At 37.1% G+C, this 27406-nt stretch overlaps 2 protein-coding genes and 2 long non-coding RNA genes across 11 annotated transcripts; 1 reads left to right on the forward strand and 3 right to left on the reverse strand.

Moving 5' to 3' along the window:
- LOC117237238 lies at positions 1-1719 on the forward strand. Of its 2 annotated transcripts, XR_004493977.1 has the most exons (3): positions 1-478; positions 553-720; positions 1052-1719. It is a non-coding gene; the product is annotated as an uncharacterized LOC117237238 (long non-coding RNA). The 2 variants fall into 2 exon arrangements; XR_004493976.1 differs by having other exon boundaries at positions 553-1719.
- Positions 1720-1839: 120 nt separating this feature from the next.
- LOC117237237 lies at positions 1840-4807 on the reverse strand. Of its 3 annotated transcripts, XR_004493975.1 has the most exons (6): positions 4721-4807; positions 3862-3991; positions 3363-3522; positions 2779-2835; positions 2417-2506; positions 1840-2301 (listed from the first exon to the last, which is right to left on the reverse strand). It is a non-coding gene; the product is annotated as an uncharacterized LOC117237237 (long non-coding RNA). The 3 variants fall into 3 exon arrangements; XR_004493974.1 differs by lacking the exon at positions 2779-2835; XR_004493973.1 differs by having other exon boundaries at positions 2779-3522.
- A 7786-nt stretch (positions 4808-12593) lies between these two features.
- Positions 12594-13723, reverse strand: LOC117237235. 2 transcript variants are annotated; one of them, XM_033501001.1, is made up of 3 exons: positions 13331-13723; positions 13181-13252; positions 12594-13103 (listed from the first exon to the last, which is right to left on the reverse strand). In XM_033501001.1, the coding sequence occupies exons 2-3, from the start codon at positions 13226-13228 to the stop codon at positions 12687-12689; spliced, it is 465 nt and encodes a 154-aa protein (XP_033356892.1). In that variant the 5' UTR covers positions 13229-13252; positions 13331-13723; the 3' UTR covers positions 12594-12686. The 2 variants fall into 2 exon arrangements, with proteins under 2 accessions (XP_033356892.1, XP_033356891.1); XM_033501000.1 differs by having other exon boundaries at positions 12594-13252.
- A 6970-nt stretch (positions 13724-20693) lies between these two features.
- Positions 20694-27300, reverse strand: LOC117237236. Of its 4 annotated transcripts, none has more exons than XR_004493972.1 (6): positions 27035-27300; positions 26889-26897; positions 26453-26810; positions 22699-22811; positions 21114-21212; positions 20694-21003 (listed from the first exon to the last, which is right to left on the reverse strand). XR_004493972.1 is itself a non-coding variant. In XM_033501002.1 (5 exons), exons 2-5 carry the CDS (start codon positions 26934-26936, stop codon positions 21180-21182), a joined length of 552 nt encoding a protein of 183 aa, XP_033356893.1. In that variant the 5' UTR covers positions 26937-26960; positions 27035-27299; the 3' UTR covers positions 20694-21179. The 4 variants fall into 4 exon arrangements, 1 of the variants encoding a protein (XP_033356893.1); XR_004493970.1 differs by having other exon boundaries at positions 26889-26960; positions 27035-27299; XR_004493971.1 differs by having other exon boundaries at positions 26889-27299.
- Between the last annotated feature and the right edge of the window lie 106 nt (positions 27301-27406).

The raw sequence follows: 27406 nt of genomic DNA on the forward strand, positions 1-27406 counted from the left end.
GTTAATTGTTGTGTTACGACTCAACTATATTTTATTTCCACCAACCAACCCTAAAAATTACGTGACACATGCGTCCTAATGCCACCCATCACGCAAATGGCGTCCATTCTACACACGTGCGCGGCTTTATAGTAAAACTATTTCGCATATTTACCGCTTCACAAAGTGACGTGCCATTGCGAGTGTTATAATAACTCCACAATAATTTGAAAAACAAATCTTACTCACATATCCGCCCAAACCTGCAATCTCTACGGCGAATAGGGAAGCGTTTCCAGGAAGTGCACGTGTGTGTTGATATTTAGCGAATATTATTACTAAAATCCCATTATCGCTTATGCATTACCCGCAACGCGTGAATATCTTACATTACACGTTACTCAGTGTGCTGTTAGTTTTATAATGACAAAGCGAAATACCCTCCGTAACCCGAGCAAATAGTGACAAAAATGATGACAACAGAGTCGAACGCGACATGGTGCGTATATTCTAATACTCTCCTAGACCTTATTATTTCAATTAACATAAATAAAGTAAGAATAGTACTTACAGGTCTCCGCATAACCTCCTACAGCTACTGCATTGCGTGACACGTCCCACTTCTCCATCAGAGATATAAAATACTGCACCACCTCACGCCCGCCAGCAACTGTCCATTTAATAATCATTCAAATCAGCACAGATATCACATATAATAAACCTCCTGTGTAAACATTTGCAGTGAGTACCCAACTTTCATTGCAGAGATTTTTACCCTTTGCTAACTCACATAAGCTTTCTACGCAATCATCGACTAGTTTGTCACTGCCTCTAAAGTAAGTACATCCCTCATATATAATTATAAGTGAGCAGGAGGTAAATATACACATAAATATTTGTCAGAATGACATATAGTCACTATACCTAACTCATCGCTATATAATAAAATAGCGTAATCTAAAGATAAACTAAACTACAGTACTATGTCGATGACCAATTACTAGATAAACTAAGTAAGTAAGCAAGTAATATAATCCCCTTCACTAAAAACTCATTCGATACCTATTTACAGGCATCAAAACCGGCTTCGCCTAATGCTAAGCCATCATACATTTATCACTACCTCATAGAAGTAAGTACGTCCTCATATATACATACAAAGTAAGATATATAACACATAACTATCTATTGTCAGAATGACATATAATCACTATACCGTGCTCCCCAATCTAACCCCAACCTTTTTTTCTACACGGTTGTCTCCCTGACGCTTGGTAAAGGGTGCACTCGGGGTCTCCTGCGAAGTTCTACCAGGGTGCCCTCTGTCGTCTGTCTCCTCTGTTTATGTTTAAGGGAGGCTGCCTTGTGTGCTTCGGCCATCCAGTTCCCCAGGGGCCATCACTTCAGAGGCGAAAAATGGCTTCGGCGCGTCTCCGTCAACACCTCACGGAGCGGTCACCCACCTTGGACCGCCCCGTGACCGCTGCTGCTTAACTTTCGTGATCAGCCAGGGACGAGTATATCCACCGCGCCTAATGAACGTTGTGTCACGTCCCGCGCTACGCACGTGCCGTAACGAAAAGACGGAAAACCGCAATATACAAATAACGCGAGCGACAATTCGAATATCCAAAACGAACACACGATACAACGAAAATGGAAATTGTTTAAATAAAAGTTTAATTAAATGTAGTCATATATAGAGAAATAGTATACGAGGGCAAATAAGAGATAATAAAGTTAACATAGGTACTCTAACGAAATAGTAAATATAAAGAGTACAACATAACCTATAATTTCATAATTCGACTAAGAATAAACTATGAAGAACCAATTAACCAAAAGTGACTCGCAAATTAATTAATAAATCACGACATAATACTATATTCAATCAGGATAACCTACAATTCGACAATTTAATCAAATCTCGTAATAACTTCATGAATAATTCAAAGGAAAGGAAAAAGGAATGGAACGATAGGAATACACACCTTTGTAACAAACAGGAAATATCAAGCAATTTAATATACAGCAAATATGGACATACAAAACCACAATAAACAAAATATATCTTATATACAACCAGATATAAAATATATAAAACACCTAGGCATATTAACACACTTCAATAAACCAGGCACTATTGTCAGAATCCACACACGAAACGTCAAGATTAAAGTAAAACGGATTCCACGAACAACACACTCGAAGAAATTAAAACTAACACAATCGAAACAGACCACAAGAACGATTTCAAGAGACAACGTAGTACGGTAGTATATGGAACAACACTGCTTATCGAATACTGCAGATAGTGGTAACCTAAAAGGGAAAAGGAAAATTACTATGCGTGCTCTAACTATTACTTAAATGTGTATAAATGTATAAAATGTGTAATTCAATAAAATAATTACAAAACAGTGGAAGTGAAAAGTACCTCATGAACAATTACTCATCGTAGAAGGAAGTGTATGTGCGAAGACAGATTATGTGTCCATATTCATAGAGCATAATCTACAACAGCCAGCTGAAACAAATGTAGGGATTAATTTTAACTGTTTCAATACAAAACATAATATTACTAAATGTTTATAACAATATTGTGCCTAACTCAAAGGAAGGGTGACAGTGCTTATCAAATCATGCAGATAGTAGAAACGTAAAAGAAAGAGGAAAATTATTATGTGTGTGTTCTAACCATCATTTAATTACACAACATGTTAATTCAATAAAATAATTAAAAGCAATGAAAGTTAAAAGCACCTAGTGCATAATTAATCATCGTAGAAGAAAACGTACATGCAGGAATTTCGCAGAAACAAGTTGTGGACCCACTCTGTAGAACATAGTATACGACTGTCAACAGAAACGAATGAGTGAACTAACCTCAATGGCCTTAATATATATGGAAGAGAATAATACTATTAAAGACTTGCAATAATATTTCAATTAAACTAAATGAAGCACGATAACAATCAATAATTAATGCTCGACAACAGACTTACAGTTCGCTAATGGAAAATAAAACCAAAAGATCAAGAAAATTAGTGACATTATAACAAAATAACTCAGCATTGACACAGCGGTCTTTAATAAGAAGAAATAAAATCAATTAATAAATGCAGGAAGAGTTAAGAAATAACTAAGATAGGTTAAGTGAGTGACAACGATAATTCACTATTAACATCAAAGTAGTCCATGCAGGGATCAACGCAGTTATGAGAAACCAACTACCAAATTGGAGTAAATGTGTACAAAGAATTGAAGTCGATACTACTGGAATGGTCAAGAAGATGTAATAAAATTGGAAAGTCAGAAATTAGTAACATTATAACAAACAATTCAACACCGACGGAATGGTCTTAGCAAACAAGAAAAGGTACCTTATAAGTTAACGAGATTTGTATGCAACCAATCATCGTAGAAGGAAGTGTGCATCTAGGAACACCACGAGAATTGGCTACGGATGCAACTTTGCAAAACATAATATACGACGGCATGAAGATATCGAAGGTAATAAATACCGAGGTAACCAATCATAACCTAAAAAGGGGAAGAATGTTGTAAACCATCTTGGAATAGAAATTAATAATAATAGGAAGCTCGTTACTCACATCGGAAGATATACATTAAAACCGACGCAATTACAAGAAGCCTACTATCAAACTTAAGTGAATACTTACGGAATACTGAACCGGATACTACCGAAACAGTCAAGACGACAACAGGAAACTGGATAATCAAGGAAAAATTTGCGACACCATAACAAAATAATTCAACGCTAACAAAGCGGTCTTGGCAAACAAGATAGTGGACGGACTATTTTACTATACAGATATTTACAAAATATAGTGTTTTATATATATCTATATATATACTTACAATTCTAGGATAAGTAGAAGTAGTCTTGATAAGTGTTAGACATGTAACGAAGAACCAGAAGATACCAAATGCGCATCATGTAACCGTTCCAAGTAAAGGACTCAGCGATAAAGGATTAGAATTGTAGAACCTATAAACAATAAAGATTTTAACTAGCAATGTATAAGATTAGGTCCTAAATTCTATGTAAAGGCTGCAAATTACACGCACAAGGTAACGACAACTTCATAACAAAGAAACAGAAAAAAGCCAATAATATAGGAATAGGTTATGAATTAATCAAAACTGATTAACTGAGTATCAACGACAAACGCGATTAAGATAAAAAATTATTATATTGTACTAAGTTAATTGTATTAATTAATTGCATAATTGTATTAATTCTGGCATAGAGAAATAAGGTTATGTTACGCAGTAGAACTGGTAATAACAAACTATGCACATATTACTATCAAATTAATTAAGCGAACACTCTATAAAAATAAACCACTCGAAACACAACAATAAAACAGTGCTATTGATAAATTATAAAATTTAACAATAACACAATCCACATGCTATTATATTAAAATAACACACTATGCGCATATTAGTATTAAATTAATTAAGCGAACACTCTATAAAAATAAATTACTCAAAACACACCAATAAAACAGTGCTATTGATAAATTATAAAATTTAACAATAACACATGCCACATGCTATCATATTAAAATAACACACTATGCATATATTAGTATTATAATGATTACACAAACAATACTATTGTCATTTAAAAATTCTAACTACACTAGAATAGAGGAAAATAAGCGACGGACGAATAATTATTTCAGTATTAAACAAATTAAGGACGCCTCACCTTTACTGGAGACACTCACGAGCGGCCATCTTGGACTGTTATGATAGCTCTTACACGCCTTGAACGATTCACTGGCATCAGCAAGGAAGTTACCAGATACATCGCAGATGCAACTTCAGCAAGGACAAGTTGGCACGCGCCTGTGTCACGACCGGCATACTTCAAATCCGACGGACTGACGATAGAGATAAAGATGTGGCGGCACTCGGCGACAATGTATATCGCTGAAGTGCCTAATGAACCATCAACATCCCAACGGTCCTTCCACCGAAGGTTCTAGAAGAAAGAGCACGTGGCAACGATCGCGAACGCCTAGCAAATGCATGGACGGTGGGAATGTTGAGGGATGACAAAAGAAAGTAATCGGATCCGATCGAAAGTAAAATCATAAGAGTCAGTCTTAGAAAGTCACGCCTAGAGTTCGGAAGTAGATTGTAAAGTGTATTGATATTAGAAAAAAAATAAAGTTTTCTTTTTTTATTTTTTACCTCAAATTCCTTTTTTATTTTGTTATTTTACGTGACACCTGCCACGTTCCACTGGCATCAGTAAGGAAGTTCTGGGAAACATCGCAGACGTAACATCAGCAAAATACGAGCTACTACGATACCTACATTTTATCACGCACCTTGCATGTCCCTAATACCCAACGAAATACGAGAAATTAAGAAGAGGAAACTTCAGCAGCATCTACGTGTCTCAAGGATATGAGAAATTAGGAATAGCGTAAATAAGATAATCAAGAAGATGAAACTTCAGCACAATCCGCGAAAGTAGACAGTTACAAAATTCCTAATCTGTCACGTAGCAATGCTGTGATTCCCATAGAGATGATCCATCACGTGACAATTAGGATATTATAAATAAGCGGGAATAACATAGAGTAGAAGAGTCCTTATTCAAAATTCAGACCATTCACATCGTCACTCTGTCCATCGAAATCGAATATTAGAAAAGTTAAATAGTTTCAAAGAGTCTTCATTCAAAATTCAAATCGTACACATCGTCACTCTGTCCGTCGAAATCGGATATTAAAAAGGGTTTCAAAAAATCATCATTCGAATTAAGCATTCGTATTGTCACTTCATCTGCGGAATCAAAGTTAATTGTCAAAATTTGACACATCACCAAGCCATATATACCGCCGATCGACTTTACATCTAATCAAGGTAGGAAATTTGAAATTGTATATCCTCTTCTCTTTTAACTTGCAGTCGAACAAAGTTGTCTCTGAACAAAAGCACCCGTCGGCAGCTATAGTTGACAGATAAAACTATCAAGCACACAATTTACGTAGATTTCATCCGAACGTCTTGAATTCAAATAAACGTTCTTGGTCAAGATTTAATAAATTGTCTGGAATAAAACAACTTTATCAAATTTCGATCTATTTCGTTTACAATTGTTCGCTGTATCAACCAGTGATTACGGTGTTTTCAACGCAAAGGACATCTATGGTTTTTCATTTTCCTCTTCCCATCGTTAGCAGATTGCTCATCCTTGGGCGAGGCCTACGAAGCCATACTGATTGTCCACAGTGAACCCAGTTGCCAATTAAAATAATCATTTTTCGCTTACGACTCCACTAGTTGCCAAGAACGACTTATATTTTCTAAATTGTTAAATCTAAATTATTATTCGCTGTGTTAAATCTGGGTTGACGGTGTTTTCAATTATCGAAAACACTTATCGATTTTCGCATTCCTCCTCCCATCGTTGGCAAATATCGTCCGTCTTTGGGCAAGGCTTGCGAAATCGCACAAGTCGCACACAGAGAGTGATATTCATTTCATCTTGATCATATCAGATGACAAAAACAAGAAAGAATCGAAAAGATAAAAGTCACCTCAGCAAGAAGCGAGCCGAACGTTGGTACAAACGATTAATTGCTGCAAAAGTTAAAAGGGAAGAAAAGAGGCGCCGAGAAGAGTTAGAATTAAATCGCGAAGATTTTGTACCGAGTTTTTCGCCCTCGAGTTCACTTATTTCCGAACATTGCGAGACGCACTCCTTCCAATCTCGATCGCCATCGCCTACATCTTACGATAGCGTTTGTCATAAACCGTATTATGTTAATCACCCGAACGAGTAGAAATTAGTTTTCGCCATTAATCCTATCACAATAAGTAAATCTTATCGAACATTTCTGAAACCCTATCCGACCAGTAGCTCGAACATTCTCTATATCTATATACATACTTACTATATGCTACCGTATAATACATCTATATTTGTATCAGATGATACTTATAACCGACATTGTAATACCTTTAATCGACAAAAATCGAATAAATTATAACATATTTACATTAATATAACTCAATCGGACGAAATAAATATATTTGTCAATATCAATTGTCTATTCCAAATAACTTTAATCCTCTCCCACGCCAGTACTCCTGCGCATAGCAGGTTAGCCGAAAAGTGGAATTCATTTGCCAGTTGCATTAAACGTTAGTTAGCGCTACCCATTATACGTAAATTACCAGATAAAACTCTTACGAAGTTCAGGAAATACGCGACAGAAGAATGTACAAAGATTTGTCTTCCTACAGCCAAGAACGTGCTACAGATGCACTTCCAGACTGGGAATTCAATCTAGTTACCAAAGACACTATAGACGAACAATACCCATCACACACTAATACTCTTAACTTGAAGAGAAACAATAATAATAGTAATAATAAAAAAAAATTTTTTGAAATAGTCCTTAGACTATTTTTGGTGGCAGCAACTACCGTATTAATCAGAAATCTAAATCAATATTTCATACACAATAATATCATTTCAATATTTCCCTTCCGATTAAACTCAATTCAAACAGAAAATAAATTCAATAAAATTAAAATTTAAAATTTTGTTGTTTGCATGTACGTTTCCTTCTACGATAATTAAATTGTGCACTAGGTGCTTTTAACTTTCACTGCTTTTAATTATTTTATTGAATTAACATGTTGTGTATTTAAATGATGGTTAGAACACAAACATAATAATTTTCCTTTTCCTTTTAGGTTTCTACTATCTGCATGATTCGATAAGCAGTGTCACCCTTCCTTTGAGTTAGGCACAATATTGTTATAAACATTTAGTAATATTATGTTTTGTATTGAAACAGTTAAAGTTAATCCCTACATTTGTTTCAGCTGGCTGTCGTAGATTATGCTCTATGGATATGGACACATAATCTGTCTTCGCACATACACTTCCTTCTACGATGAGTAATTGTTCATGAGGTACTTTTCACTTCCACTGTTTTGTAATTATTTTATTGAATTACACATCTTATATTTAAGTAATAGTTAGAGCACGCATAGTAATTTTCCTTTTCCCTTTTAGGTTACCACTATCTGCAGTATTCGACAAGCAGTGTTGTTCCATATACTACCGTACTACGTTGTCTCTTGAAATCGTTCTTGTGGTCTGTTTCGATTGTGTTAGTTTTAACTTCTTCGAGTGTGTTGTTCGTGGAATCCGTTTTACTTTAATCTTGACGTTTCGTGTGTGGATTCTGACAATAGTGCCTGGTTTATTGAAGTGTGTTAATATGCCTAGGTGTTTTATATATTTTATATCTGGTTGTATATAAGATATATTTTGTTTATTGTGGTTTTGTATGTCCATATTTGCTGTATATTAAATTGCTTGATATTTCCTGTTTGTTACAAAGGTGTGTATTCCTATCGTTCCATTCCTTTTTCCTTTCCTTTGAATTATTCATGAAGTTATTACAAGATTTGATTAAATTGTCGAATTGTAGGTTATCCTGATTGAATACAGTATTATGTCGTGATTTATTAATTAATTTGCGAGTCACTTTTGGTTAATTGATTCTTCATAGTTTATTCTTAGTCGAATTATGAAATTATAGGTTATGTTGTACTCTTTATATTTACTATTTCGTTAGAGTACCTATGTTAACTTTATTATCTCTTATTTGCCCTCGTATACTATTTCTCTACATATGACTACATTTAATTAAACTTTTATTTAACAATTTCCATTTTCGTTGTATCGTGTGTTCGTTTTGGATATTCGAATTGTCGCTCGCGTTTTTTGTATATTGCGGTTTTCCGTTTTTCGATACGGAACGTGCGTAGCGCGGGACGTGACAGTCGAAACAACCCCAACAGCTCGCAAATCGCGATGATTTCGTCGATTTTGAGGAAAAATAGCCGTCGTTTCCTTCCCGGTGGAGATATTTCGACGTTTAAGCGCTCTTTTCACTCCGTCTTACACGCCAAATGCAACGCACGACCGTTTCAGCGTCGAAACAATCCTCACAGCTCGCAAATCGCGATGATTTCGTCGATTTTGACGAAATCTAGCCGTCGTTTCCTTCCCGCTGGAGATATTTCTACGTTTAAGCGCTCTGTACACTCCGTCTTACACGCCAAATGTAATGGACGCCCGTTTCAGCGTTGAAACAACCAAAAGCTCGCAAATCGCGATGATTTCGTCGATTTTGACGAAAAATAGCCGTCAATTCCCGCTGGAGTTATTTCGACATTTAAGCGCCCTTTTCACTCCGCCTTACACGCCAAATGTAATGGTCGCACGATTCAGCGTCGGAACAATCGCAACAGCTCGCAAATCGCGATGATATCGTCGATTTTGACGAAAAATAGCCGTCAATTCCTTCCCGCTGGAGATATTTCGACGTTTAAGCGCCCTTTTCACTCCGTCGTACACGCCAAATGTAATGGACGCCCGTTTCAGCGTCGAAACTATCGCAACACCTCGCAAATCGCGATGATTTCGTCGATTTTGACGAAAAGTTGCCGTAATTTCCATCCCGGTGGAGATATTTCGACGTTTAAGCACTCTTTTCACTCCATCTTACACGCCAAACGTAATGGACGCCCGTTTCAGCGCCGAAGCAAGCAAAAGACTCGCAAATCGCCATGATTTCGTCGATCTTGACGAAAACTAACAGTCATTTCCTTCCCGTTGGAGATATATCCACGTTTAAGCGCTCGTTGAACTCCATTTTACACTGCAAATGTAATGCACCACCGTTTAAGCGTCGAAACAATCAAAATAGCTCGCAAATCGCGATGATTTCGTCGATTTTGTAGAAAACTAACTGTCATTTCCTTCCCGTTGGAGATATTTCGACGTTTAAGCGCTCGTTGAACTCCTTTTTATTGTCACGTCCCGCGCTCCGCACACGCCGTAACAAGAACAAGAAAACCATTCTATACAAAACGCGCGAATAAAGATTTGAATGCACAAACGAACACACGGCGCTACGAAACTAAAGGAAGGATTAACAAAACGAGGGCGACTAATAAATCCAACCAGTATAAAATAAAATAAATAAAACCAGCTAATGGATTGAACGAGTTACGAACCAAACAAATAAACCGAGAAATAAGAATAACTACAAAATGGGAAATAATTGAAACGCCAGAAATACATGTATATATAAATATATTTTAATCAATCAACTTGGAGAGTTACATATAAGTATAAACATATATGCTAGACATGTAATAAACTAATAAATATTAGAGACAGTGCTTCCAATACTATATTAACAATTTATGAAATATAAGTATATATGAAGTCAAAAACTAATAGTCTAACGAACACATAAAACATACAATATTGTATTATTAAAGAAATAAAAGTTACATTGTCAGAAACATATATATATGTGTGCGCATTCTATCAAACAGATACATACTTAAAACTAGCCTACATTCCGGTAAAGAGTTATAAAATAAAAACTACATTACGAAACATGCATGTCTATATATAAATATATATAATCTATATTCTAAACTACTATTAATGTGTGCGCATTCTACATTATTAATTCAAATCAATAATTTAAGATACATACTTAAAACTAGCCTACATGCCGGTAAAGAATTATAAAATAAGAACTACATTACAAAACATGCATGTCTCTATATAAACATATAAATAGCCTATTTTCTAAAGTAAAGTACTACTAATAATCTCCAAAAGAAATAGGACACAAAACGCAACACTTGGGACTAAGCGACAACCTGTCGATAGGCCAAACGCTCAAAATAATTAACACTGCAACGACTTGAGGAATTGCATACAGAAATTCTATCATCAAACACAAATATGTAAACACACATTAAACGCACAATAATCTAGAAACAAAACCTTCAATACTATGTTGTCACAATACAAGATATATATGTATATATGAAATCAAATGATTGACACATAACCTCAAACACACGACATTACATCGCTAAAGAATCTAAATGAAAATCACTTTGCCAGAAATATATACATATATACGTGTGCGTGTTCTATCTTATTAAACGAAATTAATATAAAATAAATAATTAACATTTCATTTCGTATGAATACTACACGGTCAGGAGAAATATGCATATAAATACGTATATAAATATATATATATATATATATGTCGGAGATGAAAGGAAAGCCGAAGCCTTTCCTTGGAAATCTTGGGAACATCCTCTAGTACCTTAGCCTAGATTTTATTATAGTTGTAATTGCTTAAGATTTGTAATAAGCGAGATTGGGTTCGAGGTGACAATCGGTCGCTGAACGTAGCCACGGTCACGGGATGGATGTTTTATCTAACGGAGGTCTGGAGTGGTTGTATGTGTTTTCCGAGAAATGTGGTTGTGGCGGCATGCGGCCTCGAGAGCGGGCCTAGCCACGTGTGATGTTGCCTCGGAGGTGCCGATGCAATGGGACATACATTGTATTAGTAATCAAAACTCCAGGCAGAAACTGCCTAGCAACGGCGTTTGGAACTTTCTCGATGCTTCCAACGAGTGTGCCTAGCAACGGCGTTTGGAACCTTCTCGATGCTTCCAAACGGGTATAGAAAACAAAATGCAATCGTACAGGGAGAAAAATCTCCACGAGGCTGGCATTCTTGCGATTGCCTTGGAGAGTGATACATCGAGCATTTTCGACGATCGCATTTGCGTCTAAGTTAGTTTCGCTTAGTAAGGAGTTATCCCGGTGACCGTGGATTCGTTTGAACTCAAACATTGCTAATAGTATTATTTAATTTAATTATTCGTAGATCGTATTATTCATTAGGCTTAGTGTTTGTTAGACTTATTATTAGTTGTACTTATTATTTGTTAAGCTTAGTGATAGACCTGTATATACGTATAAATAAAATCTCGGCTTTGTGAAACGATGGCTAGTCCACATGAAGAGTCGTCGCGCGCCCAAAATTCGAATCGTGATCTGACATATATATATATATATATATATATATATATATATATATATATATGTATGTGTGCGCGTATGTTTTATATTATCGAATACTCTATAAAACAAACTACTCAAAACAATAAATAACGCAATCGAAGAATTGCAAAACATTAGCCATATTAAAATGACACACAACATAAATATATATATAAATAAATATAAGTATATATAAATAAATATATATAAGTATATATATATATATATACGTATATTCACACGAACAATACTTTTGTCACTTTAAAACAATATTAATAAATAAATGTTCTAATTGCGGTAGAATAAGGAAAAACGAGCGGCAGACGGAAAATTACTTCGATATCAAGCAAAATTAAAGACCCGTCACTATAACTTTACTGATGACATTTATGAGCAGCCATGTTAGATTTACACGCGTATGGCGACAGGAATATTAGGGATTAATGGAAGTCAGTCGCCAGAAATAAATCATGAAAACACATTGTTAACACTTTTCTTTAATAAAATCTGTGCGCAACTACAAATGTAAAGAATATATATGTATATATATACAATTAATTAAAAAGGGGGGAAATATAGAATTAAAATACATATATTTAACAAACATAAAATAGATAACCTAACACTATCACATTTAAAATGTATATATATATATATATTGAACACAAAACAAAATACATCTAAAAAAATAATAATAATAAGGAACATCAAACAGCGAACCAACGAAATTGAAGCAGCTACACTAAATCAAAATCGTAGCAAGGAGCTCCAGGACAAAGTTCGCTGAACTCACGCATACACCAATAACGCACAACAAGGGAAATTCCCTTTCTCCCAGAAGCATGGTGACGAAGATGTGCCTCCAAATCTCTCCGGGAATTTCATTTGCAAAACGAACTTTCACACAACGATCGGTATCAACGATTTCAACCAGAGGGGGTTCCCACTCCAATACGACGGTCTCTGCATCGAAGAAACTCTCATCGACAGTAACAAAATTGTCAAAGCTCAATTCCGACGGGAAATCCACGGCCTCGGCACCAATGTCGAATAGTTCCTCCGACCACTCTGGTACTTGTGGTTCATCACAGCGCCGCATGCGTTTGATGGGTCTTCTCGAGTCGCCCATGGGTTCTTCGGAATCCCTCTTTCGCTTGCGCTGAAACAACACAATATAGTTTAAATAGAACGAAACAAGACGAATCAAGCGGACTAAAAACAAGACTAAATACGCACCAGAGAAGTCTGGATAGGAACCTCTGATGGAAATGCCTCCGCAAACATTGTTCAAACGTCGATCACCGAAGCCTAGGGAAACAACAAAAAAAAAAGGAAAAAGGATCAAAATCACGAAAACAACCATAATATGCAAATATCCAAACTTACGCAAAATAACTCGAAGGAGGAGGTCCTTGTTGTGGGAGAGCAGCGGAATTGCGCGTGTTGCCCGAGCAAACATCGAAATGATAATGATGCTGCAGCCACCAGCCCTTCCACGCGCCGAAGAAACAACGGTAATTCCCACGGTACAGCACGTGGAAGTCTCTCGCGGAAAGGACTAGATCAGCGAGGAATGCTTCAAATCTCCTAGACGCTAGCTCAGCAGAAACACAGGACCGATAGAAACTAAGTCGAAATACGGAATTTTGTCACGTACGATTCCAAGAAGCCCAAACTGCAGCATCCTGATTCCCACGGAAGCGTACCCGCAGCGGACCACCACCCCGTGGGGGATGGCATTATAAATAAGCGAAGCAACATAGAGCAGCGCTCATTATTCTTTACGGTTCATTCTTTACGGTTCATTATTATCGTCCATTCTTCTTGTGTTCATTATAATTTGCGTTCATTCTTTACGGCTCATTAATATTCTGGTGAACATTCTTATTAGGGCTCATTATTTTTGTTCATTCTTCTTGCGTTCATTTTATAATTTGTGTTCATTGTTATTACGGATCATTCGTATTACGTTCTTTATTGCGCTCATCATTGCGTTTCGAAATTTTGTATAGTATTTTGCGTTTCGGGGTCTTTAGTTTTTCGGTAAAGAAAAGAGAGTCGCGATTAAGTAAAAGAAAATTTTATCTTTGAAGTCCTCATTTCATCGCTTAGACACAAACGCGCATTGTAATTGCGGTATTAATCCAGTTAGTAAATTGTTCAGTCTGTATCGAAATAGATAAATAAAGTAAAAGTTGATAGAAAACTATATTCGAGTTCAAGTAATAAACCCAACAAAAACTTCGACGACCACCGGAGCAGCTGAAGTAATGGCACCAGACAGCACCTACTCCTCAAGGTAAAAAAATTAATTTTGAAAATTTCCTTCTTCTCTGATAATCTCGTTGCCCTCGAAAATTGAATTAGAACTTCCTATCATCGATCTCGTTTTATTTTCGTGAACGGTTTTGAAGATAGAATCATTGTTTAAACTTTAAACAAAGGAGTTGTCCGCTGTGTCGGCTTATGCGAACGGTGTTTTCAGCTACTGAAACATCCACTGACCTTCGCATTCCTCCTCCCATTGTTGGTAAAATATTACCCGTCTTTGGGCAAGGCTTGCGAAATCACACGAGTCCCACACAGAGAGGATCGTTAGAATCATCCTCGATTATTAAACTCAAAAGGCAAGAAAATCGTGGTAACAGAATCTATCGTGGTAAATGAATTGAGTTTCGGTTTTAACGGCAAACTATTACAGCGAAATTAAAAGAGAAGAAGAAGTCAAACGTAAAAATAAATTTATATAAAACAACGAAAGATCTCACATTCCTATCCAATCCAGCAACGCTAAAATATATATATCCAGCTAATAAAATATATATATATAATAACCTACGCAATTCTACGTCCAAATAGAAATCCGTTCAACGAGGAAAAATATTTATTGTACCCAGTTTTAATCCTCTCCCGTGTTAGTATCCCTGCGCATAGCAGGTTAGCCGAAAAGTGAAGTTCGTTTACCAGTTGCATTAAGCGTTAGTTAACGCTACGCATTAAACGTAAAAGAAAATAATAAAAATGAAATATTTTGAAATAGTCCTTGGACTATTTCTGGTGGCAGCAACTAACGTATGAATTAAAAACCTAAATCGGAATCAAATACACAATAATATCATTTCAATTTATTCCCTTTTCGATTAAATTCAAAACTCAAACTATAAAAAAAAATTTTTTTCAGTAAAATTTAACTTTAGATTTGATCGATTTAAACAAATTGATATGTAACAGAGCAAGTTAATTTTTGGTGGCAGCGGTGGGATCCGCTTCACGGAGGATTAAGGTTGGTTTAAACGGTTCGATACGCTCCATAGAAGATTAAAGTTGTCACGCTTGTCAATAAAATATATATTTAAGAAACAATGGCGACTGTAGTGGAATCGTTGGACGAAGAAATGGTTTTGACATTGTCGGAAAAGCTTAAAGCATGGAATGCGAACTTTCGCGATGTGAGTGCAAAACTCGCCGAACTACAAAGCGGCTTATTCGAACTTAAAACAAAACAGGAACCTAAAACACCCGTATCGCCGCCGACAACGCAACAAGAAACGGTCCAGACGAGTGGACATGCCCAGCCAATTAAGCTAAAAGACGCGATCGAATCGGTGCCAGTGTTTGACGGATATCGACCATCGGTATTCCACTTTTTAAGAGCTTGTGAGCGCGCGCGAAATATGATTCCCAGATATCAAGAACCTCAATTAGTAAAATTGTTAGTAAATAAGCTTCGTGGACACGCGTTCCTCGCCATCGAAGACACGGAATTAATGAATTTAAACGATTTCGGAAACAAATTAAAGGATCTATTCGGCCCAAAGAAATCTCTTAACGAATATAAAGGGGAATTAGGAACGATATTTCAACGACCCGGGGAAGATATATTAGATTATATGGATCGCGTTAGAAATCTTAGATTGGCAATAATGGACGGAGAAAGAGGCGACTACGGCATCATATCCCCCGATATCCAAGATACTATAGATTGGGAAACGAGAGAAGCTTTCGTTAAAGGACTACCGAACGAGGTATATGTACGAGTAAAAATAGCAGGGTACCATACTTTAGAAGATGCGTATCATCAAGCCGTCAAAGCAACGTACGAATTGAGACAAATAACCGATAGAACACGACCCCATCGACCGACACCCTCGAACTATTACAGACGCGACAACGCACGTCCTTCGAACACTAACAACAATATCAGAAACAACCGCCAAGATCGAAGATCGGTACCTCCATCGCAGAATTTTCCGAATACTACTAGACAAAATATCACGTGTAATTATTGTAAAAATCCCGGGCATTTAGTGAAGGACTGTTACAAATTTAAAGCCCGAGTAGACGCCGGATTAATCGTACCCTATGCTTCGAGACCGTCGGGAAACCAAACACGTCCTTCGGGAGAATGGGGCGAGCCACGAGGGAACGATACGCCGAATCGCCCATGAGTACCGGCGGCAATCAGGCGACCGGCGCCGACGGCAACAAACAGGACGAGGGCAGCCACCCACGCGAGATCAACTCCACCACCCATAACGAGAGACGGAGCGAACGCAATGCCGACTATAAGATTGAACGAACAGCCACTAAATACTGTGGGGGAGTCATCCCACAACCAAACAAGGCCACAGACAGAGAATCCAGAATCTCAAGACAAAAGGGAAAGAGCGAAGCACAAGCAACCGGCGAAGGAAAATCATCAAGAGTTGAGTTCAGATTCGGAAGGCGACCTCTCCGAATTATTTCAGTAAAATTTAACGATTCTCCAACGACCCCAACTGCACGAATAGTTTCCCCAAATCTAAAAACTAAGACGAGTTTATTATTAGACTCTGGATCGGAAATCAATATTATCAAGAAACCTGCTTTACCCGATTCAGCCATCATCGACGAGAAAGAATCAATTGAAGTGCGAGGAATTACGGCAACAAGCCTGCGGTTATTTTTGCGGGCCAACCGGTTATTTTTCATGTAATCGATGATTCATTGCTAATCGATCAAGACGGAATCCTAGGATCCGAATTTTTTGCAGGTTGTAAAGCTCGTTTAGATTATGAAGAAAAACATATCAAGTGGGGAAATATTTATATTCCCTTCGATACTAAGGAGAAAATAATTATACCGAAGCGAAGTTCAATAACGTGTTCAATTAAATCGCTAATCCAGAGATAAAAGAGGGATTTATTCCAAGAATCGAGCCGAGCAAGGGAATCTATTTCGGAAATGCAGTTGTGAGGAATCATAATGGAAAAGGCTATATAAGAGTAATAAATACTACTTCAAGAGATTACGAATTTACAACACCGACGATGGTAATTAAGGAATTTGAAAATCCCTCTCCGCTTCCTAGGACAGCGTGTAATACAGCTCTAAAATCGAAGGAAAGCAGATACGAAAAAATAAATGAGTTACTACGACTCGAACACTTGAACGAAGAAGAAAAGGAAAATGTTAAAAAATTGATTCGTAACAATCAAGATAGATTTCATATTCCAGGAGATATATTGGAAGCAACTGAAGTTCTAGAACATAGAATAATTACAACGGATAATATACCAATCAATACTAAACAGTATCGATATCCACCAATACATCGAGAAGAGATAAATCGACAGATTCAAGAATTACTAGATACGGACGTAGTGGAACCATCAATATCTCCATATAACTCCCCGTTATGGATTGTGCCCAAAAAACCCGATTCGCAAGGAAATAAACGCTGGAGATTAGTTATCGATTATAGAAAACTGAACGATAAAACGATCGGCGATGCCTTCCCACTACCCAACATTACAGAAATATTGAATCAATTAGGAAGAGCAAAATATTTTTCCACGTTTGACTTAGCATGAGGCTTTCACCAGGTCCGTATATCACAGGAAGATGCCCATAAAACTGCATTTTCAACACCATACGGACATTTTCAATTCAAAAGAATGCCCTTTGGATTAAAAAATGCCCCAGCAACATTTCAACGGTTGATGAATTCAATATTATCTGGTCTGCAAGGAATAGAACTATTCGTCTATCTGGATGACATAGTGATTTATTCCACGTCTCTCCAAGAACACGAAATTAAGTTCAATAAGTTAATGGAAAGACTGAGGAAAGCTAAATTACGATTACAACCTGATAAGTGCGAATTTTTACGACACGAGGTGAATTATTTGGGACATATAATTAGCGAGGATGGCGTGAAACCCGACCCAAAGAAAGTCGAAGCCGTATCAAAATTTCCACGACCGAAGAGGGCGAAAAATATCAAACAATTTCTGGGACTAGCAGGATATTATAGAAGATTTATACCCGATTTCTCCAAGGTCGCGAAACCATTGACACAACTATTAAGGAAAGACACCTTTTAAATGGACAGAAGATCAGGAAAACGCATTCAATAATATAAAGACAGCGTTAGTGACGAAACCCGTCCTTCAATATCCAGACTTTTCTAAACCTTTTAACCTTACTACAGACGCATCAGGATATGCAATAAGCGGTGTACTGAGTCAAGGGCCAATCGGAAAGGATTTGCCAGTTGCGTATGCCTCAAGACTATTAAATTCCGCCGAACAAAACTACTCTACCATTTGGCAATTGTCTGGCAATTGTTTACAGCGCAATGCACTTCCGACCGTATCTTTACGGAAGAAAGTTTACTATCGTAACCGATCATAAACCTTTAGTGTGGATGCATTCTATCAAAGATCCTACTTCCAGAATTTGGAAATGGAAATTAAAATTATCGGACTTTGAATTTGATATTGTATACAAAGAAGGCAGAGCGAACGCAAACGCAGACGCATTATCTAGGAACCCTCCGGAAGTTTGTTTGCCAATCAGAAAGAGAGAGGAAGTCTCACCGATTCGCTATCCTGTCCCAAAAAGATTCGAAATAGACACGTCAACGGAAGACTCTCCCGTATTCGAAGCCAAACCACGCGTCTTACCTCAATCCACTGATCTTACAAAACAAGAAAAAATTTCTACTCGAAAGCATCTTACACTGGAAGAAACACCCGTAAAATATTTTGACGAAACACTAACCGAACTCGATGTAAACACAAATAGAGAAATAACTGATCAAGGAAAAAGGCGCATGGACACAACAGGCGAAGAAGAAGAACCCTCCGCCGTAATTCCAGAGCTAACTCCACAACGAGAAAAGGACACGCATGTCTCAAAAAGATTTAAACTGGATACGTCAACCGAAGATTCTCCCATATTCGAAGCTAAACCACACGTCTTGCCTCAATCCAGCGATTCTAAAAATCAAGGAAAGGGTTTTACCCGAAAACATTTTACATAATTAAAAGAGTGGAAGTGAAAGTTACCTTGTGAACAAGTGACATCATACAAGAAGGTTTACGTGCAAAATAGATTAGGCTCCCTGTTTGCGGAACACCATGTACAACAGCCAGCTGAAAAATAAATGAACAAATTAACTTCACTGCCTTAATGCAAGTAACAACAGTACTAAATGTCATAACAATACTGTGGAAGCATGCCACTGTTCGTTGAACAACACAGATAACCCTGAAAAGGAAAAGAAGTTCATTACGAGTGCTCCGATTACTGTTTGAATGTGAAACGTGTTAGTTCAACGAATGATCAAAACAGTGAAAGTGCAACTTACCTCGTGAACAATTAATCACCATACAAGGAAGTGTACATGCATGAATGTCGCAGATTAACAAAAGGAAATAAAATAGCTGATAAGTGTAGAAAGTGGTTAGAAAATAATTAAGATAGATTAATTGAAAGCAAAGGGATATCTTATTATGTATTAATCTATGTAGTATTGTTATATTATTATATCTAACATGTAGAAGCAGATTTTGTAATACACAATAGCGGTCACACACACAATGCATTATACACATATTAAACTAAATAAACTAAACAGTACCTTTATGGCCACAGATATAAGACGATTGAAGACAACCGTAGTAAGTATCCAAGGCATATCGAAGAATCAGATGATGTTGTGGGAATGATCTAGGTAAGTGATGCAGCATCGAAAGAGTAGAATCTGAAGAATTACAGACAATATTAATCTAACAAGTAGATTTTAATCACTAATAAGGGAACTAACTCATATCATACACAAAATAATAGCAAATAGCAAGTACATGCAATAATAAATTAATAGGGAAAATAAGAAAGGTTAATAAACACAGGAATAGGTTAAAAATTAATCAAGATAGACTAACTAAATATTAACAACATGACTGAACTCGATGCAAAGGAATAAAGTTACGTTACACAAAATATCTGGTAACACAATACACACACAAAAAAAAAAAGAGAGAAAAAAAACATTAACTAAATTAAACGAAATTTATATAAATGCGAGTCACGTATAATCAAAACAATGACTATCGAAATTCGAAAACAACACAATCCATGCTATCGCATTAAAGTAGCACGCGGTATTGACACACACAATATCATGAAACACAAACAATATTACAGAAACACTACAAAATAAATTATAATGATTAACAAATTAACTATTCCAACAACACGCTACTGTTGACAAACAAACGATACACGCAAGCGACCATAATGAAAATTCGTCGCGCGCACCCCACACATACGCACCCCACACAAATAATAGCCAGTACAATGTAATACAGCATTGCAATAACAATTATATAATAAAAAAATTATATACAAAAATTATATAATAAAAAAAAGAGGGAAAAAAAAGAGAGATAAGGAAAACATATATAATAAACAACAACTAACATAACTATAACATATTATATATTATACCACATACAGGGATACAGTATTTGTACAAAGGGATAGGTCCGAACAAAACTTATAAAAAATTATAAAATATATATATTAACTGTTTTTGTATGTATGTACAGAACAGGTGGCGAGTTCATCAACCCTAACATAGAGGACTCAGACGGGCTCGTACCCGCATTCGATCTGGAAGCGACGGAGGATGTTCAGTCTTGCCTCTGTGTTCGGTTGATACGTTCTGTCTACCATTTAGATAGACCAGGACCTATGTGACGACCCACCCACTCATTTCATATGCGGAGTATCTGCAAGAACACGAATATCATACTGTCGTATGTGTGATATAAACCTAGCGGACCTGCAACCCGCTATATCATGCCTCCAATGCATGATCGTTTACACTAATCTAACTCACCTTGAAAGAAACTTTTTAGTTCAAGGAATAGCAATCCGCGCCGTAGAACTATAAAGGACTTGTATGCTACGCACAAGACCAAATACTGATGCTATCCACCTGTAAACAAATGACATTTATAATTATGCATATAACTTTCACTTAATGTTTACCAATATATATACACGCATGTTGTAAAGTAGGCGATATCTATTGATAATCCAAGTGACTCGTAAAATAAGTCGTCATATTTACCATTACACGCACATATATATATATATTCAAAGACAAGCCATAATTGTAATATCTATTCCTATAGATAATATATACTTATATATTTATAACGATAAAACAAATCTCATCTATATTACTTACCAATACGTATATAATTATAACCCAGGTAGCATTCATGGTATTTATTTTCACTAATAACAAGTACATAAAACCTAAAATAAAACAAGGTTATAACAATAACAAAAAAAAAGGAAAAAAAAACATAAATATAAAATTTTTCTTTTATATATGTCGGAGATGAAAGAACACCGGAGCCTTTGGAATTTTGGATAATCCCGCAACATTGTAACCTAGAGTCTACTATAGCTGTAATTGAACAATTGTAGTTATTCAACCCGATTGTAATTATTCGAGAATTGTGATAATGAGCTTGGGCTCGAGGCGACAGTCAGTCGCCGAACGTAGCCGCGGTCACGGGATGAACGCTTTGCCTAACAAAGGTATGAAGTAATTCTATAGCTCTCCTTAAAAGAAATATTTGTGGCGACACGCGACAGTAAACATTCCAACGGTTTCTGTCCCGTGGCTCGCCACGTGCAGACCCTATTCTTCGAGTAAGATGATTGCCAGATGTCGATGCGTCTCCGCAGTACATGTTCGGCTAGCCCGAGGGCCCGTTATAAATCTTAAGGTTTAGTTAACTAAAGTCCTTCAAACAGACAAACGGTCTTTGTCCCAACTACGGGAAGATAGGGGAGACATATTTTTCAACGAGCGGCATCTCCCACTAGCAACTTTCCCTCGAGGGCGGCTAGCATCCCTTTCTAACCACCGATATGGAGATTAACCAATTAGCAGCAATACTTTCTGAACGAAGGCTTTTCTCGACGAATCCGATGATCTCGTATCCTTAGACACACCCCGTTATAGTTTTCCTGTGTGGCATCATCGGGACGGGAAAGTCATTCTCGCTCGCGATCTCATCGATCGAAGAGTAACGCCTTCGCGATCAGTGATTATTCTCAGACTTGGACTTTGTGAGTACGTTCTGTTGTCGTCCCGTTGACCGCGGATTCGTTATTGAGCCCGAGAGCATCGTCACTAGCGTCGCGAGTGCCGAACCACCGTGATCAATTGTTAAGACTGTAATAATTCTATCATTGTAATAAACTACGCCTGTGTGTACCGTATCAATGGCTAATCCTCGAAAAGATTCATTTGACGCCCACAACCCCATTTCCAATTCCGATCCGACACATATATATATATTAATAATAATAAAAGGTTATTCTTATTTCTAATAAACTTGAGAGTAAGAAACAATTTAATAAATTGTTAATAGGAAGATGAATCGCCTAGTCATCGTACTCACCCTCATCAAAATAACATACGGCCTGGTAGGATATGACTGCAATGGCAACCACCTCAACGTCACCACTATCTCTTTAAACTCCATCGGGGACTGCAGCATACAGCATACAATGACTGAAACGCAAGATATTTATATACAACTACTTCAACTCTCAGAATTTGAATTTACCAACGTAAGGCAATGCAAGGTGCAAATAACTCGAATTGTATATTACTGTGGCATGCACTCCCACTCGTCGGCAGTGCATAACGGATTCGCCGAATACCTCCATGAAACAACCGCCCAACAATGTGCAAGGATGCACCAAGACTGCACGTTTTCGCTCGGACCACAAAACCTTATAGTTGGCCTAAAGGATAATGCAACAGAAACAAGGTCGCTTGTCCTAGCCGGCAAGCTAACAGACGACGGCAGCTGCCAGAGAACACAGTATGTAGACCCATACGGAAGCTGGGAAAAGGTCATCGTGCAAGCAACAGTAAGGATAAGTTTAAAATCAGCAGTTGTGCCAGTACTGATCGAGGCGAACAAAATTCTACTGAAATCAGGAACGGTATGTACCTTTAGCGAAGGGAACTGTCTAGACACTGAAGACGGATACACTTATTGGCAACCACAACCACCCTCACCATGCAAATTTGATCAGTACGATGTGCTATATGAAGGAATTGCTACAAAAATCCAGGAAATAAAAACCAACAGAGAATCAGCACAATCAGTTTACGCACTAACAACGCAAGAAGTAACATTTGCACTGACTAAAACCGGAGAACAGCCACTGTGTGGATATACCCTACTATCCACCGAACACCCCAAATTGTTCCTGTTAGAAACAACAAGAGGAAATACGTTTATCTCCAAAAGAAAGACTGCAGTCGAAAATTTGGACATATTCGCATACGTCAACTCATAATTCATTTACGTAGAGAAACATATTAAACGACAAATGACAACATTGTATCATGATATATCGACACAAAGATGTACCACGCAGAAGAAACTAATAGAGAATGCTTTAAGCTTAGCAATCTTACTGCCCGATGAATTTGCATATACCATAACCAAAGCCCCAGGACACATGGCCCTGATCGCAGGAGAAGCAGTCCACATAGTCAAATGCATTCCGGTACAAGTAAAAGTACGACATACAACAGAATGCTACTCGGAGCTACCCGTTTGGCAAGGGAATCGCACCGCATTTTTAACGCCAAAGACACACATCCTAACGCAACACGGAAACCACCGAGAATGTAGCGCGGTACTACCTACGCTATACAATATCGACGGATTCTGGCACAAATTCGTACCAAAACCCATGGAAACAATTGCACCACAGGAACTCCGCCCGGACGTACGTCAAACGTGGCAATATTCAGCACCATCGTCGTTGGCCATGAGCGGAATATATACCCAAAAGGATCTCGATGCACTACGGGACCACGTCATGTTCCCGGCAGAAAAATCTGCAGTCTTGAACACATTGGCCAGAGGAGCGACAGGAAAACAACCGTTCCTGGAACAGTAAACATCCTGGGAATGATGGACCATAACACCGATAGTCACTCAACAACCAACGCCATCTACGTCCGCCTTGAGCGAACTCAGAGACACCATCAGTCAAATTTCCTTTGGAAATTTGAACTCCAAGGGCGGGGGTGTCACGTCCCGCGCTCCGCACGCGCCGTAACGAGAACAAGAAAACTATTCTATACAAAACGCGCGAATAAAGATTTGAATACACAAACGAACACACGGCGCTACGAAACTAAAGGAAGGATTAACAAAGCGAGGGCGACTAATAAATCCAATCAGTATAAAATAAAATAAATAAAACCAGCTAACGGATTGAACGAGTTACGAACCAAACAAATAAACCGGGAAATAAGAATAACTACAAAAGGGGAAATAATTGAAACGCCAGAAATACAAGTATATATAAATATATTTTAATCAATCAACTTGGAGAGTTACATATAAGTATAAACATATATGCTAGGCATGTAATAAATTAGTAAATATTAGAGTTAGCGCTTATAATACTATGCAATAAATACAATATTATCAATTTATGAAATATAAGTATATACAAAGTTAAAAACTAATAGTCTAACGAATACATAAAACATACAATATTGTATTATTAAAGAAATAAAGTTACATTGTCAGAAACATATATATATGTGTGCGCATTCTATTAAACAGATACATACTTAAAACTAGCCTACGTTCCGGTAAAGAATTATAAAATAAGAACTACATTACGAAACATGCATGTCTATATATAAATATATAAATTATATTCTAAACTAAACTACTATTAATGTATGATCTTTCTACATTATTGATTCAAATCGATAATCTAAGATACATACTTAAAACTAGCCTACGTTCCGGTAAAGAGTTATAAAATAAGAACTACGCTACGAAACATGCATGTCTCTATACAAACATATAAAAATCTATATTCTAAACTACTACTAATCTATGTGCATTCTACAATCTAAAATACATACTTAAAACTAGCCTACATGCCGGTAAAGCATTATAAAATAAGAACTACATTATGAAACATGCATGTCTCTATATAAACATATAAATAATCTATTTTCTAAACTAAAACTACTATTAATAATCTACAAAAGAAATAGAACACACAACACTTGGGACTAAGCGACAACCTGTCGATAGCCCAAACGCTCAAAATAATTAACACCGCAACGACTTGAGGAATTGCATACAGAAATTCTATCATCAAACACAAATATGTAAACACACATTAAACGCACAATAATCTAGAAACAAAACCTTCAATACTATGTTGTCACAATACAAGATATATATGTATATATGAAATCAAATGATTGACACATAACCTGAAATACGCAACACTATATCACTAAAGAATCTGAATGAAAATCACTTTGCCAGAAATATATACATATATACGTGTGCGTGTTCTATCTTATTAAAAGAAATTAATATAAAATAAATAATTAACATTTCATTTCGTATGAACATTACATGGGCAAGAGAAATGTGCATATAAATACGTATATATATATATATATGTGTGTGTGTATGTGTGAGTGCATATGTTTTATATTATCGAATACTCTATAAAGTGGACTACTCAAAACAATAAATAACGCAATCGAGGAATTGCAAAGCATTGGCCATACTGAAGTGACACACGACATAAACATATATATATGTACGTATATTCACACGAGTTATACTATTGTCACTTTAAAACAATATTAATAAGTGAATGTTCTGATTGCGGTAGAATAAGGAAAAACGAGCGACAGACAAAAATTACTTCAATATCAAACAAAACTAAAGACCCGTCACTAAAAACTTTACTGATGACATTTATGAGCGGCCATGTTGGATTTACACGCATCATGGCGACAGGAATATTAGGGATTAATGGGAGTCAGGCGCGAGAAACAAATCATGAAAACACATTGTTAACACTTTTCTTTAATAAATTTTATGCGCAACTACAAATGTAAAAATATATATATATATAATTAATTAAAAAGGGGGGCAATATAAAATTAAAAAAAAAAATAGATAATCTAACACTATCACATTTAAAATATATATATATATATATATTGAACACAAAACAAAATATATCAAAAAATTAATAATAATAAGGAACATCAAACAGCGAACCAACGAAATTGAAGCAGCTACACTAAATCAAAATCGAAGCAAGGAGCTCCGGGATAAAGTTCGCTGAACTCACGCATACACCAATAGCGCACAACAGGGGAAATTCCCTTTCTTCCAGAAGCATGGTGACGATGATGTGCCTCCAAAACCTCTTCGGGAATTTCATTAGCAAAACGAACTTTCACGCAACGATCGGTATCAACGATTTCAACCAGAGGGGGTTCCCTCTCCAATACGACGGTCTCTGCATCGAAGAAATTCTCGTCGAAAGTAACCAAATCGTCAAAGCCCAATTTCGACACGGTCTCGGCATCAATGTTGAATAGTTCCTCCAACCACTCTGATACTCGTGGTTTATCACAGGGCCGCATGCGTTTGATGGATCCTCCCGAGTCGCCCATGGGTTCTTCGGAATCCCTCTTTCGCTTGGGCTGAGAACAACACGGTATATTCTAAATAAAACGAAACAGAACGAATCAAGCAGACTAAAAACAAGACTAAATACGTACCAGGGAAGTCTGGAAAGGAACCTCTGATGGAAATGCCTCCGCAAACATTGTCCGAACGTCGATCACCGAAGCCTAGGGGAACAACAAAAAAGGGAAAAAACATTAAGATCACAAAACAACCATAATATGCGAATATCCAAACTTACGAAAAATAACTCAACGAAGGAGGTCCTTGTTGTGGGAGAGCAGCGGAGTTGCGCGTGTTGCCCGAGCAAACATTGAAATGATAATGATGCTGCAGCCACCAGCCCTTCCACGCGCCGAAGAAACACCGGTAATTCCCACGGTACAGCACGTGGAAGTTTCTCGCGGAACGGACTAGATCAGCGTGGAATGCTTCAAATCTCCTAGACGCTAGCTCAGCAGAAACACAGGACTGATAGAAACTAGGTCGAAATACGGAATTTACATTTTGTCACGTACGATTCCAAGAAGCCCAAACTGCAACATCCCGATTCCCACGGAAGCGTACCCCCAGCGGACCACCACCCCGTGGGGGATGGCATTATAAATAAGCG

Source organism: Bombus vosnesenskii, unplaced genomic scaffold (genome assembly GCF_011952255.1).
Source record: "Bombus vosnesenskii isolate JDL3184/JDL3185 unplaced genomic scaffold, Bvos_JDL3184-5_v1.1 scf7180000013363, whole genome shotgun sequence".
In the NCBI taxonomy this organism is placed as follows: domain Eukaryota; kingdom Metazoa; phylum Arthropoda; class Insecta; order Hymenoptera; family Apidae; genus Bombus; species Bombus vosnesenskii.